This window comes from Pseudorca crassidens, chromosome 3 (assembly GCF_039906515.1).
Source record: "Pseudorca crassidens isolate mPseCra1 chromosome 3, mPseCra1.hap1, whole genome shotgun sequence".
Lineage (NCBI taxonomy): Eukaryota > Metazoa > Chordata > Mammalia > Artiodactyla > Delphinidae > Pseudorca > Pseudorca crassidens.
In genome coordinates this window covers 26,361,066-26,377,191 of record NC_090298.1, presented here as the reverse complement: position 1 = coordinate 26,377,191, position 16,126 = coordinate 26,361,066, and the positions used below count along the sequence as shown (strand labels likewise).

Genomic DNA, 16,126 nt, shown 5'->3' with positions numbered 1-16,126 from the left:
GTTAAGCCGCTTGCTCTAGATTATTCCGGCAATAAGTGGCACAGTGAGGACTTGAGCCTGGGCAGACTGACTTCACGGTGCATGGCTGTATGCCATTCCACTGTGCCATACTGCCTTTTCACAGTACAAAATTAATTAATTCTGGTTACTTTTTTAATTAAGAGATTTCAGTTTCAAAATTAGATTATTAATATTTTAACAACTTTATTGACATATAATTAATATACCATAAAACTCACCCATTTAAAGTATATATTTCATGATATTTAGTCTTTTCACAGAATTGTGAAACCATCACCTCAATCTAATTTTAGAACATTTTCATCATCTCCCAAAGAAACCCTGTACTTATTAGCAGTCAATTCTTTCCCACCCCACAGCCTTCAGAAACTACTAAGGTACTCTCTGTCTTTATCATTTGCCTATTCTAGATATTTCATATGAATGGAATCATAGAATATGTGATCTTTTGGCTTCTTACACTTACCATAATGTTTTCAAGATTAATCCATTTTGTAGTATGTAACTTCATTCCTTTTTACAGCCAAGTAATATTCCACTGTATGGACATACTGTATTTTATTTATCCATTCATCAGTTGATGAACATTTGTGTGGTATCCACTTTGGGGCTATTATAGTAATGCTGCTGTGAATGTTTGTGTACAAGTTTTTGTGTGGATGTATGTTTTCCTTTCCCTTGAGTATAAATGTAGGACTAGAGTTGCTGGGTTGTATGGTAACTATATGTTTAATATTTGGAGGAACTACCAAACTGTTTTCCCAAGTGGCTGTACCATTATCATTTCACTAGAAGTTCTTTCATAATATTTAATTTAGACCAGCTTTGTTGAGTTATTCAAATGGGAAGTAACAGTAATATTGGAAAAACAAATAATACGCATTTGGATATTCTTTATTTCCCCCCCCCACCCAAGTTCTTCGTGTGTGTGTGTGTGTGTGTGTGTGTGTGTGTGTGTGTATAAATATTTAGAAGAATAATGTTCAATACCTACGTAAAAAAACATGTCTTTTAGGTTTCCAATCTTGATAATTTGTTCCATGTTTAGGATTAAAAATGGTAGGCTATAAGAATGGCATAAAGAAGAGAATCTCTTATGCTTAGGTCAACATTTGTATATTTTAATTAGATTCAATTTGCAGGTAATTAAGATCTTTGACGTTATGCAGGAATTGATTTGTTACAGTGTTTAATGGGTTGGCTTCTCCTTGGAGGGCCTGGGAATGGAGCTGTGAGGGGATGAGCCTCCGGCACCTTGAGTCTTTTCAGAGCCTTCCAGGCTGTTGCTAGTTTTGACTGTTGTGATGCTGAGTCTTCTCCACTTGCTTTGATTCAACTGTGCCATTATGTTGTTCTTGTTAGAGCTTCTGTTAGTTCAGAAATATAGCTTAGTAAGAACAGGACTGGTAGTATTGTGGGATTAAATAAAACAAGTTCCTAGAAAATGAAGCCATGTAGCTAGCCTTTTTTTTCTTTATGGCACCCATAATAAACATTCTTGATTGTCTAGTATATAAATATTACTGAAGCTAGAGAGTTCCACCAAGCAGGAGAATTCTAGCTAGAATTAATCCTCTGTGTAAAGTTTCTCCCTGGTGTTTGGGAAAACGTTAACAGAAGTCCATACATTTCACCTATTGGTTGCTTTGTGTGTCCTGATGGGTTTCTGCACATGCAAATCATGTCATTTTTTCATACTTTGTGTTTCTGTTTGCTTTCAGACTGACAGGCCAACTGTTATCGAATATGATGATCATGAGTATATCTTTGAAGGATTTTCTATGTTTGCACACGCCCCCCTGACCAATGTAAGTATATGCTGATCAGCTGGCTTTCTCCTTCCCTGAGCCCCCTTCCTTCCCTTCACTCTTTCTTTCTAAAAGTCAAAGGAAATTTCTTTTAATCTGACTTCTAAGTAACAATTACTTTGCACCCCTCTACCTGAGCTGCAGGAAGTCAGCGGCAGTGTGTGTCAGGTGGCAATGTGACATCTGTGCTAATGAGTCACAGGTTTGGTCCACATTAAATGGTGTAAGTCAACATGTGTCAGAATAACATTTTGAGAGTGTGAAAGATTGAAAAAGAAGGATAAACTGTGGAGTAATGTGTCAAAGCTATTTTGGGTTTGGTGTCCTTCAAAAGAAAGTTGGAAAGTTTTAAGGAGAAGCTATTATTTAGTCTCTGAGCAATAGGTAAAGAAATAGAGCTTGTTCAGGACATCTGGAGCCTGAATTAACTTCATACATTTTTGTGCTTTTGAATCCCAGAAATATGTCTTCTTTAAGACACTCTGACATACAGATCCATGATATTATATAGGTATTGGTAATCGATTTGTTGGTAATCGGTTCAAATGGAAGTTCTGTATTTGTAAGTCAAAATCTTTCTGTCTCAAAGCTGGCAGTCATGGGAATTGTCTTACTTATTCTGTGTTCCAGTTGGACGTAGAGTGGAATTCACTGGCGGCTCAGGAAGGGAGTGTAGACGTATACTTGAGCCAGTCTAGATGCTGCTATAGAACTTACTGAATTACAGCTATGGTGTATGTACATCAAAGTAGAATGTTCTTTAATCCTTTCTGGTTTGGTTAAAAGAAATTACATCTGCAGTTTGAGAAGTTATTTTAGTACTGTTTACTTAAACTGTGAAATTCTGTTCCATTGGAGAGTAAAGAAAAAATCTTTGCCTAATCTTGCTCCTTTAGATTATTATTTTTTATTAGCAGACATGATTCTATAGTAGTGATACTAATTTAAAACAGATTGTTTTCTTAATGAGATTTTCTTTATGCTACAGTATATTTTATCCTAGAGAATCTTTTTTTTGAGAAGATGATTACACTGTAAATGTAAAAATAAAATCATTTGATAGTACACATCACATCTATCTCTAGGGTGGACCATAATATAAAAAGGACTTCTTTTTTTGTTGAGGTATAATTGACACATAATGTTATTAGTTTCAGGTGTACAACATAATAATTTGATATTTGTATATATTGTGAAATGATCACCATGATAAGCCTAATTAACATCCATCATCATACATACTTACAAAGTTTTAAATTGAACTACTCTTTTTTTTAAATTGAAGTATAGTTGATTTACAGTGTTGTGTTAATTTCTGCTGTACAGCAAAGTGACTCAGTTATATGCTGTAATCATTCTTTTTTTATATTCTTTTCCATTATGGTTTATCCCAGAAGATTAGATATAGTTCCCTGTGCTATACAGTAGGACCTTGTTGTTTATCCATTCTATATGTAATAGTTTGCATCTGCTAACCCCAAACTCCCAGTCCATCCCTCTCCCTCCCCCCTCCCCCTTGTCAACCACAAGTCTGCTCTCCATGTCTGTGAATCTGTTTCTATATTGTAGATAGGTTCATTTATGCCACATTTTAGATTCCACATATAAGTGGTATCATATGGTATTTGTCTTTCTCTTTCTGACTTACTTCACTTAGTATGATAATCTCTAGTTGCATCTGTGTTGCTGCAGACAGCATTATTTCATTCTTTTTTATGACTGAGTAGCGTTACATTGTATATATGTACCATATCTTCTTTATCCATTCATCTGTCAATGGACGTTTAGGTTGTTTGGACTATTCTTAAACAATCTTTATGAAGAGACACTGGGAAGTTTTTGAATTTTGAAGGTTTCTTATTTTATTATTTTTTAAAATGTCTCAATTAGGCACTCAAACCCTTTGTTACACCAAATCTCATAGTCTTAGAATTGAAAAGGCCTTCAGAAGTCATCTAGTCCAACTCCCCCCTACATAATACGTTTCTCTTTTTTTTTCCTCAGCAGGCTTGCAAATACAAATAATTAGTTACCATGAAAATATTTAAAAATTATCTGTCTTATCTATTAATTCCCTACAAGTAATACAGATCTCATTTTAACTTTTAGGATCACCTTAAAGAAGGAAAGAAGTGTGACTTCAGAGAGGGTTTAAACCTTAGTGAATTCTACTTACTAGCTGTATGATTTGACATTTCAATTTTTATAAACCCTGATTTTCTCATCTGTAAAACAGACGTTATTAGTTGTGGCAGTCTTACTGGTTTTTGTAAAAAAATAAATGAGATGACAAATGAAAAGTGTTTATCATGATGTTTAATATACAATACATATTGGCACTAATTATTTTGGATAAGATGTCAGGCAGATGTGGATTTGAGTCTTTCTTCTAATTCTTCTTTTTTTTTTTTAACTGATTCTCCATATTTATGTGACTTTAGAAGAGTGATTCTTTGAGCTTTATTAAAGTTCCTCAGCACAAGGTTTGGCACTGAGAGGCCGCTAGTGCGAAATTAATTGCAGTTGTTACTGTTGTTGTAAAAGATAGGACTGAAAAATTCCTGGCTTCAGAGTATATTTTTTATAAATATTCAAGTTCTCAAAACTTGAGAACTTAACTCTGTAATGAGAAGATAAGCCCCATCATTTATGTTAGAGATGTTGATAAAATAAATCGAGTTTTAAGCTGAGTGTTGTACAGTTCATAGGAATTACATCCATCAAAGGCCTCTTGAATTTGAAATAGCCTCCCAAGAAAAAGAATTATTAAATCGCTTTACTGTTCTGATTCATTTTTTTGCTAGAGAGAGCTCATCAGCAAGAAGGGCATGCAAATGATGGTAATGTTAGAATCTCAATCCAGTCTAGTACCAACAAGTTCTCTTAAGGTCTTCTTGAATTGAAGTGGATTGAAAGCCTTGTTGGCTAAGTATAGAGCATTGTGGGAAAATTTTGTCCTTTTATGTAGTACATGTGCTGTTACTTATAATACCTGATGTTATTAGGGACTTTGACAACATAACTAAAATTACCTAGATATATGTATTACATGCATAATATTTTATCCCGTCCTCAAAAGCACAAGGCACCACCATGATCATTTCCCTGCTTCTTTCCATTTCCAGTGGACTCGCTGCCCTGGATTTAGTCTTTCAGTTCCTGGAAGTAGTAGAGTTAGAATGTAGAAGTTTAGGGAGGGTTTTTTCGTTGGTTTCTGGGAGGATGAGATAAGAGTTAGTGTCAAATCAGCATTCAAACGTGTTTTAAGAAATGGTAGTGGGCATTTATATTATTTGATTGGCCAACTGAGTTCTCAATCCACTGAGTTCCCAATATGTAGGAAAATGACAAGTCTCTTTGAGTCTTAGAGAGAGATGAAAGTTCGCATAGAAAAGGAGATTCTGCCTTTCCAAATTTGTGTGTCTGAGAAGGGCTCTAGTGGTACAGGTAAGAGCCCCAAAGAAAATACAGTGTGTATAAGAAAAGAGGTCAAAGAAGGAATCCCCCAAAAGTGATTTTAGTTGAAATAATGTGGGGAAAGGACTGAATTTGCATAAATCATCCAGCATAGTTGCTGTTGCACATGGTAAAAGGAGTAAAGTTTATACTTTTGCTCTTTTTCTTGCCTCTGGACTATTCCCAAGGGCTCTGGTCCTTTTCTCTCCTGGATACACTCCCCTAGTAATGCAATGTCACGCACAGTTTTTCCTCCCATGCATGTTCTGACATTGATATTTATAGCTGTGACGTATGGCTCTGTGCTCCACACTCACATTTCAGATTGCCTGTTGGACATACCTACCTTGATGTTCCCTCAGGTACCTCACCCTTAACCTGTGTGAAACTGAACTCATCATCTTCTCTGCGTACTGAGTTTGAGGAACTCAGGGGACACCCTATGAAATTCTTTGTATTAATGCCATCGTGAGCTATCTGGTCCCTTAGGCCAGAAACCTAGAAATTATCCTCTATTCTTTCTCCTCTTTCACTTCCACATCAGAACAGTCACTGTATATTTCAGTCACATCTCCTGTGTTTAAATTCTTCTCCCTCCTTTTTGATCTTTTGTTCATTTGGCTTCTGAACCGTTTGTTAGACTCCATTCTGGTCTTCTGGTCTCTTGCCTTGTTCCTCTACAAGCCATTCCCACCCTGTTTACATAGCATCCCATCCATGTAAACTGTGATAGTCTCTCACTTAAAGTACTTGAATGACTTCTTGTTGCCATAAGGATAGCTCTGAATCCTTAACATGGTTTTTTAAGATCTGCATAATATAGTTCATACTTTCCTTTCTAGAATTTTCTTACATCTCTGTCTCCATGCATTTCACTTCTGAAGAGCTAAATGACCTGTCCTTCCCCCAGCTCCCTTTTCTCTGTCTTGCTAGAAACTAAACACCTGTTCTTCCCCAGTTACTTTTCGGGATGACCTGGAAAATCCCTTCCCATCTTTGAAGACTCAACTCAAATGTTACCTCCTCTTTGGTTCTTTTGTACTTTATACTATTTTGTTTGCTTATTTGTTTTTTAAATGCACTTATAAGTTACACTGTATCATATTCTGTTTATGCTTGTTTACATGCCTTTTTTTCTCTTCTAGATCCCTACCTTTTTATTTTTTACACCTTTATTGGAGTATAATTGCTTTACAATGTTGTGTTAGTTTCCACTGTACAACAAAGTGAATCAGCTATATGCATACATATGTCCCCATATCTCTTCCCTCTTGAGCCTCCCTCCCACCCTCCCTATCCCACCCCTCTAGGTGGTCACAAAGCACCGAGCTGATCTCCCTGTGCTGTGCGGCTGCTTCCCACTAGCTATCTATTTTACATTTGGTAGTGTATATATGTCCATGCCACTCTCCCACTTTGTCCCAGCTTACCCCTCCCCCTCCCTGTGTCCTCAAGTCCATTCTCTACATCTGTGTCTTTATTCCTGCCCTGCCACTAGGTTCACCAGTACCATTTAAAATTTTTTTTTATTTTAAATTTTTTATTTATTTTAAAAATTTTATTTATTTATTTTTGGCTGAGTTGCGTCTTTGTTGCTGCACGCGGGCGTTCTCTAGTTGCTGTGAGTGGGGGCTACTCTTCCTTGCGGTGTGCAGGCTTCTCATTGCGGTGGCTTCTCGTTGTGGAGCACAGGCTCTAGGCACGTGGGCTTCAGTAGTTGTGGCACGTGGGCTCAGTAGTTGTAGCTCATGGGCTCTAGAGCGCAGGCTCAGTAGTATACATGTGCCACATCTTCTTTAACCATTCATCTGTCGATGGACACTTAGGTTGCTTCCATGTCCTGGCTATTGTAAATAGTGCTGCAGTGAACATTGTGGTACATGACTCTTTCTTTTTTTTTGCGGTACGCGGGCCTCTCACTGCTGTGGCCTCTCCCGTTGCGGAGCACAGGCTCCGGACGTGCAGGCTCAGTGGTCATGGCTCACAGGCCCAGCTGCTCCGCGGCACGTGGGATCTTCCCAGACCGGGGCATGAACCCGTGTCCCCTGCATCAGCAGACGGACTCTCAACCACTGCGCCACCATGGAAGCCCGCGTAACTCTTTTTGATTTATAGTTTTCTCAGGGTATATTCCTAGTAGTGGGATTGCTGGGTCATATGGTAGTTCTATTTTTAGTTTTTTAAGGAACCTCCATACTGTTCTCCATAGTGGCTGTATCAATTTATATTCTCACCAACAGTGCAAGAGGGTTTCCTTTTCTCCACACTCTCTCCAGCATTTATTTGTAGATTTTTTGAAGATGGCCATTCTGACTAGTGTGAGGCGATACCTCATTGTAGTTTTGATTTGCATTTCTCTAATGATTAATGATGTTGAGCATCTTTTCATGTGTTTGTTGGCCATCTGTATATCTTCTTTGGAGAAATGTCTATTTAGGTCTTCTGCCCATTTTTTGGGTTATTTGTTTTTCTGATATTGAGCTGCATGAGCTGCTTGTATATTTTGGAGATTAATCCTTTGTCAGTTGCTCCGTTTGCAAATATTTTCTCCCATTCTGAGGGTTGTCTTTTGGTCTTGTTTATGGTTTCCTTTGCTGCGCAAAAGCTTTGAAGTTTCATTAGGTCCCATTTGTTTATTTTTGTTTTTATTTCCATTACTCTAGGAGGTGGGTCAAAAAGGAGCTTGCTGTGATTTATGTCGTAGGAGTTCTGCCTTTGTTTTCCTCTAAGAGTTTGATAGTGTCTGGCCTTACATTTAGGTCTTTAATCCATTTTGAGTTTATTTTTGTATATGGTGTTAGGGAGTGTTCTAATTTCATTCTTTTACATGAAGCTGTCCAGTCTTCCCAGCACCACTTATTGAAGAGGCTGTCTTTTCTCCATTGTATATTCCCCTCCCCCTCCCTGTGTCCTCAAGTCCATTCTCTACGTCTGTGTCTGTATTCCTGCCCTGCCACTAGGTTCACCAGTACAATTTTTTAAGTTTTTTTTATTTTTTATTGATTTATTTATTTATTTTTAAAATTTTATTTATTTATTTTTGGCTGCATTGGGTCTTCTTTGCTGTGCACAGGCTTTCTCTAGTTGCAGCAAATGCGGCGAGCGGGGACCACTCTTCATCGTGGCATGCAGGCTTCTCATCGCGGTGGCTCCTCTTGTTGCGGAGCATGGGCTCTAGGGCATATGCGCTTCAGTAGTTATGGCACACGGACTCAGTAGTTGTGGCTCAAGGGCTCTAAAGTGCAGGCTCAGTAGTTGTGGCACAGGGCTTTGTTGCTCCACAGCATGTGGGATCTTCCCAAACCAGGGCTCGAACCCATGTCCCCTGCATTGGCAGGCGGATTCTTAACCACTGCGCCACCAGGGAAGCCCTCTCCATTGTATATTCTTGCCTCCTTTGTCAAAGATAAGTTGACCATATGTGCGTGGGTTTATCTCTGGGCTTTCTGTTCTGTTCTGTTGATCTATATTTCTGTTTTTGTCCAGTACCATACTGTCTTGACTATTGTAGCTTTTTAGTATAGTCTGAAGTCAGGGAGCCTGGTTTCTCCAGCTCTGTTTTTCTTTCTCAAGATTGCTTTGGCTATTCGAGATCCCTACCTTTTTAAAAGGTAAGGGCTGTGACATATTTTAGAGTAACTGTGAATCTAACAGTTGTTAGCAAAGTATTTTAAAAATATGAATAATTGCACAAATTTGTAGCTCTCAAATATTTTTAAATGATTGTAGGAAGAAAGAAGAACTTAAAAATGATAGTGGCCTTAGCATGTCACTTCATCTGGTTTAGAACTCATTACCATGAGAAGGCTGAAAATGGATCTCTTGTTAACGTTAATTATGAATTTCACTCAAATTAGCCACCATCCTAAAGAAAAAAAAGAAAGCACCTAAGAGCTAAACTTCATTTCTGAGAAAAAGATTTCCAGTAGATGGCATTATAGGACTATTTGCTTTTCTTACCATTCCTTTTGCTGGTGGAATTAAAATTTGTTTCTTTCTGATTGCTGTGGTTTGTAAAAACGATTACCTTTATATAAATTCGTCTTATGGACAGATCAAGGGGCCAGAAAAGCCCACTTAACACATCTCTAGGGCTTCTGAATCTATTATTTTCCCCGGCTAGTCAGCCAAGCCACTGCATTAACCTCACACCCTTCCTTTCTCAGTCCTTCATTCATTCAAAAATATACTTAAAGAAAACCTATTAAATCTAGGCACTAGGCTAGTGTCTCATGATACATTGGTAAAGCAAGACAGATGTGGATTTATTTCATCTGAGCTTTCCTTCATTTTCACACATACCCTGAGTACTAGAACAGGAAATGAGAGGTGGATACCCAAGTGGCTTAGAGCTGGGGTCTAGAGCAAGAATTTCTAAGTCACCAGCTACCTGCTTCCTTCGGCAAAATATCTGACGACTCTGCCTTCGTTTCCTCCACTGTACCCTGGGAAGAGTAGTTGTACCTGTCTCACAGGGCTGGTTACATGAGTGACAGTATGTGAAGCAGTAGAACAGTGCCTAGCTGAATAAGTGGTAGCTATTATTATTTTTATTACCATGATTGCTTTTGCTCCAGAGCCTGAGAGGCAGCATGAGTTGTGTCTACTACGATGACTTATGAATCTATAGCTGATGAATTGTCAGCCTGCTATCCCTGCTCTGCCTGAAGAGCCTGAAAGATTTTTAAAACCTGAGAAAAAGAAGTATTTAATTGTGGTTTTATTAATTCTTTAGAGGCAATATATTTGGTTTTAATGAGTTCTTGTCATGTTTGTGTTGCTGCTGCTAATACAGTTAATTGAGCACCAACATTATGCAGGTTTCCTGTAGAGACTGGGCCAGCTGGGTTCTTGTTATTAAAATTCAGCAGTTGTGGTCAAGTTTCATGTGCAGCTTAGATTAAGGTGAAGCTTTCTCATTTGGTTCATGGCCTTCTGGGTTAGGTAGCAAACACATGTACAGGGTGAGCGCAGGAAGGTATTTTGAAACTGAACTTTTCCTCCTTATTATTGCAGATTCCACTGTGTAAAGTAATTAGATTCAACATAGACTACACGATTCATTTCATTGAGGAGATGATGCCTGAGGTAAGGGAAAAGATTATTTAACAGCTTGATGCAGCTTGCTCTTTTGTTTATTCCACACATGTCTTTAAAGCATTGAACTTGGCCAGGTCTGGCTTTTTGCCATAAATATACCCTTAAAGTATTGTGTTCACTGTTGAAAGGACCAGTCAGATGTAGTCAGATGTAGCTTTAGGAATGAGGTTAAAATTCAGGTCGTTTTCCAACTTATTGACCTATTTTTGAACCCATTTCTCCTCCTGTTGCAGCTACTGATAGTAACTTTACATCTGTTTCTAGTTTGTTTTGGACAGGGGACAGCTTTTGGTTACTGGTCATTATCAGAGAGGAAATTAGAAAAGTGAAACTGAATCTGATAGCTGTTGGAATAATCTTATTCATTACCTCCAGTGACAAGATCAATGCTTGGTTCATTTTCCTTCTCATATATTTACACATTTTTCTTCCCATATATTTACATATTTTTCACTACGTATGCTCAGCAGCAGATTTATCTAAATATATGCAAGAGGTTTAAAATTCCAAAGCAAGATAAATGTGAATCTCAGAATGATTCATTGCCTGATCTTGAATTTAGTGCTGTCAACAAATCACACTAAGAAATAACAACTAGACAGCAAACAAGCTTGTGCACTTAACATTGTGTTGGAGTCGGGGTCGATTTCCTGAGCCCCTGGCTCCTCTTGCAAACCTCGTTTAACGGTGCAGCTCTGTCGAGGGCAGCGGAGCACCCAGGGGGATTGATGAGCATGACACGCATGCTTAGTTTGCACCTATTTCATTCTGGGCAAGTCCTGTTAATTCCACCTGTCTTTCAAAGAGAATTGAAGAGAAAGGGCCACCCCTTCATTCTTCAGCTTGGAAGGGCTTTTTTGCTTCCTTTTGATTTTTAAGGTCATAAGCCTTCATTTGCTATTGTAAAAGTTTATGACTTCTGGCATGATCTCACGCAGGGTGATTTATGAACCCCGAGCAAAACAAGTAGGAGGAAGAATTATGAGACAAGTCTCACTTGCAAATATATCATCTGTTAAGCTTGTTTACAGCAGAAATTTTGGTACAAGGTTCTGTAGTTTGTCTTAGTCCTGTATTTGCCTTCATTAAGAATTGGAACTTTTTTGGCACAGAGATCTTTGTTTATGGTAACTTTGTAATAATAGTGATTGTGGGTGTATTTGAGGGGTGGAGGTGAGCAGGGGTGGAGCAGGGGAGGTGCTGGGGACAAACCTATCAGACCTGGCTGCCCAGTGTGTGATTTGAATTAACAGAAAGTCCCTAGGAGATTCTGATATATTTTATAATTGGGTTAGAAAAATATGACGTAAAGGAGACTCTGATTTTTAAATTGCACATCATTTTATTTGTACATTGAGAAGGGCCAAGTTCACATTTTCTTAGGAATCCTAATGACACTATTGCCTACTTCATTAATGTTTCAAGCCAATGAGCTATTATAGGACGGTGACCAAACTAGGAAATTACCTTGTTTTAGTACAGTTGCAATAGACACTTTTGAAAACACTTGACTAGAACAAGCTGAACCTTGTTAATACATGTTTGCAGTACTACAGTGATTTGATTTTGGTTTATTTTTCAGAATTTTTGTGTGAAAGGACTTGAACTCTTTTCATTATTCCTATTCAGAGATATTTTGGAATTGTATGACTGGAATCTTAAAGGTAAATAATAGGATTTAAAGAAAAGTGCAGTGCTTGTCGAAGAACGTTGTGGTATGTGTGAAAACTCTTATAAAAGTGGGGGGACATAGTTGAAATTCCTCGTACTTTTGAAATACCCGGGGAAAAGTTTATTATTCATAGAAGTGCGTGTTATCATTTGACATGAATAAGTTGTTATGTCTCATTTTAATACAGTTGGACAGTGTCCATTACGGAAGATTACCATTAATTGTTGCCTAACTGGTACCTCAGAAGATGGTATCAGTTATGTTGAGTGACTACCTTGGTTTATCTGCATTGGGGAAATCTCATTAGTTAATATTTTAAATCTATTGAACTTTACTGTAATAAACTTCTTCCAAGATGACAGTTTATTAAAACAGAACTTTAGTTAACCTTCGAAACACACACATACACTGTGAGCTACAGCAGTTCAAAACTTGATACTTCGTTCTTGGATAATAGTTCCCTCTTTTGGAAGTGCCTCTATTCCAGCAGACATTTATTTATTTTTAAAATAGTATATTGATGAATGGCTCTTCAAACCAAGTTTTTAATAGTATTTCTCTCTTTTTTTTCCCCAGTTGTATTGGTTAAAATGGAACGGAATGAAGACACAAGCATATTATATCATCCAATCGTTCATTTATAACAAAAATCTTTGTATCTTTGAATTTCTAAAACTAGTTTTACCATATATACCATATACCGTATATAACCTTGGGGCATTCATTCTCCTTTTTGAGTGGTCTCTTCCCTACAGTCTTCATGGAATGTTTGTGGCAGTTACCACATGATTGATTTAGCTATTGAGGAGAAAGGGGCGGTTTTCTTATATCCCTACTTCTGGTGGTATTTTTTTGTATTTATCATAAATCTCAGGAGTTAAGTTGCAATGTTTGTTTCCTAAGGTGGTTTTATTTATTTTTTCTTTCCTTTTCACTTGTTTGCTTTAGGTCCTTTGTTTGAAGACAGTCCTCCCTGCTGCCCAAGATTTCATTTCATGCCACGTTTTGTAAGATTTCTTCCAGGTAAATCTTTTGACTTGTCAGTGACCTGGTGAGATAGTGCATCTGAAAATAAGCCTGCCATTCTCCTTTCAGTCTTCAGGGACAACTTTCCCACCTCAGACACTTAATATCTACTTCTCAGGTCAGGCATGAAAATGTAAAATTATACATGTTGATTTGTACCCCTGCATAATTTACGGTAGCCCCAAGTTAGATGAGCAATGAGAAAATTGATTTATTAATTTTGAGAGTCTACTTGATAAAATATCATGCAAGTATTAAAATTAATATGGAAAAATGCATGTGGCTTAAAAAATGCATATAGTTAATTAGAAAACAATTATAAAATTTTATAAGCAATATGATTATAATTATGCTAAAAATTACTGCAGTAATAATTGTAGTAAGATTAATATTATAGGTTTTTTTTTCTCTTTTTTGACATATACTTTTATTCATTTTACAGTAAAAAAATAATTTATTGTCTCATGAAATTAAAAATATATAAGTAAATATATGACTTTTATGTTTTTAAAGCAATATTTTAACTATTTTAAAACTTTTGTCAAGAGGCTAGCTGTGAGCTATGGCATTGTATTTAGTGTTTTTTAAAATGGTTGGGTTTTTAATGAAATGTTTGGACGCCTTTTTGTTTGTAAAGTCTTCACCATCCTAAATGAATTCATCCCTGGAATCTCATTCCCGTATCTCACTTTCTGGTGATATCCATCTATACTTCCACCCTCTCGTTCCCTTATTCCCTTTGCTTCTGCTTGACTCTTCTTTTTTCTCCTTGTGTGCAGCCATCTTTCCTTGCTTTCTTAAGTCCTGTCCTCTGACTTCTGTCTCAGCTCTAGTGACCTCAGCCCCTTGTGCTAACCACCACCTTGCATGGAAATGTCATTTCAACCATTTGCCTTTTCTTCTCTGATGTTTGGGCCACTCAGTGATACGGGAGAAAAAAAAATGGCTGCTGCGACAAAACTGTGGTTTATAATTTCAGCTGGGGAGCTTTTCAGCATGTAAGCTTTCTGCCCACGTTTACATATCAGCAGTTTCAGAAGTTCAGCCTCATGCTCGTGCACTCCTCCTCGTGCCCCTTGTCCTCCTGGGGGCAGGACCCTTGCCTCCCTCATGCCTCAGAACCATCCCTTGAGCCTGTCAGATTCTGGGCCGTTCACAGCCTGGCTTTCCTTTGGTGCCCCACCTGCCTCTTACCTTGTCCCCACCCCGCTGCAGCTGCTGATGCCAGAGCCAGCCTGCAGAAGACCAAAAACAGTGGACATGCTTCAGTTGAGTCTCCTCCCTAATGTGGTACCTGGGCTCTTGTTCTGGTCTGCCTGCTGCACTCTCCTTACTTGCCTTCTGGCTCTCTGATTCGTCCTTTGTGGCTTTTGTTTCTTGTCTTTTCATTCTAGTTTAGCTTTTCCTCCAGATTTTGTCCATGCTACCCTTTCCTCAGTCCACTCAGTCACAATGGCTTATTTTTATTTTAGCATGGTGTTAATCATATTTTTAGTATTCTTAATGTTCATTTTGTTTGGAAAATGCATTCAAAAGATTTTCTCTTTTGGACATCTGGTTTTATTTCATTGAGAGGTCCTTTGTATTTTTTAAATATTTATTTATTTTTATTTATTTGTTTGGCTGCATCGGGTCTTAGTTCAGCCTGCCGGCTCTTTGTTGTGGCACACGGGCTTCTCTCTAGTTGTGGCACATGGGCTGTAGAACCTGAGGGCTCAGTAGTTGTGGCGCACGGGCTTAGTTGCCCTGAGGCATGTAGGATCTTAGTTCCCCGACCAGGAATTGAACCCACATTCCCTGCATTGGAAGGCGGATTCTTAACCGCTGGACCACCAGGGAAGTCCTGAGGTCCTTTTCTTCTTTTCAAGTGAATGCATCTATGATTTTATAATGGAGGTTTAGCAGTAAACTTATTAGAAAATTGTGTTAGTTTGTTGAAAAGCCTTTCCTTTCTGTATCTGTCTGCCTGTAGGCATTTTATGACCAAACAAATCTCTAAGAGAAAGTGGACATTTTTGTTTTTTGAAAGTGGACATTTAAAAAATCATCTTAAAGAAGAATCTTATGTCAGATACTTACTTCGTGGGATTTCAACTCTCACAAAATGTTTCTTGTAACTGTATAGGGATAACACTTAGGTTGTCAAGAAGGGAAAGGTCTATTGACTTATTTTTAAACAGGATTTACTTTTTCATTAGACTTCCTTTTGAAAATATACTTATTAAAAAAAACCCGGGACTTCCCTGGTGGCGCAGTGGTTAAGAATCCGCCTGCCAATGCAGGGGACACGGGTTCGATCCCTGGTCTGGGAAGATCCCACATGCTGCGGAGCAACTAAGCCCATGTGCCACAACTACTGAGCCTGTGCTCTAGAGCCCACGAGCCACAACTACTGAGCCCGTGTGTCACAACTACTGAAGCCCGTGAGCCTGGAGCCCATGCTCTGCAACGGGAGAGGCCACCACAATGAGAGGCCCATGCACCGCAACGAAGAGTAGCCCCTGCTAGCCGCAATTAGAGAAAGCCCCCATGCAGCAATGAAGCCCCAATGCAGCATTAATTAATTAATTAATTAATTAAAGTAACAGCTATTTCAGGGACTTCCCTGGTGGCGCAGTGGATAAGACTCTGTGCTCGCAATGCAAAGGGCCCGGGTTCGATCCCTGGTCAGGGAACTAGATCCCACATGCATGCCGCAACTAAGACCCGGCACAACCAAGTAAAACAAAAAAGTAACAACTATTTCAGAACAATGTTAGTATACTTAACACTATTGAACTGGATGGTTAAAAATGGTTAAGGTATTTCAAATACATAATACAGCTAATAATACTGTATTACATATTTGAAAGTTGCTAAGAGAAAAAAATCTTAAATGTTCTCACCACAAAAAAGAAATGGTAATTACATGACATGATGGAAGTGTTAGATAACACTATGGTGGTAATCATTTTTCATTACATAAGTTTATCAAATCAATGTGTCATACCCCTTAAACTTACATGATGTTATATGTCAGTTATATCTCAGTAAAGCTGAAAGA

The 16,126-nt window shown here is 38.1% G+C and overlaps 1 protein-coding gene across 13 annotated transcripts in view; it reads left to right on the top strand.

The window, feature by feature from the left end:
• Positions 1-16,126, top strand: part of DROSHA (drosha ribonuclease III) — a 139,369-nt gene that overhangs the window by 30,912 nt on the left and 92,331 nt on the right. For all 13 annotated transcript variants that reach the window (XM_067730452.1, XM_067730449.1, XM_067730448.1 and 10 more), the window contains 4 exons: positions 1,743-1,829; positions 10,302-10,373; positions 11,968-12,049; positions 13,006-13,080. In XM_067730452.1, coding sequence (XP_067586553.1) covers positions 1,743-1,829; positions 10,302-10,373; positions 11,968-12,049; positions 13,006-13,080 — 316 coding nt within the window. The remainder of the gene's footprint in view (positions 1-1,742; positions 1,830-10,301; positions 10,374-11,967; positions 12,050-13,005; positions 13,081-16,126) is intronic.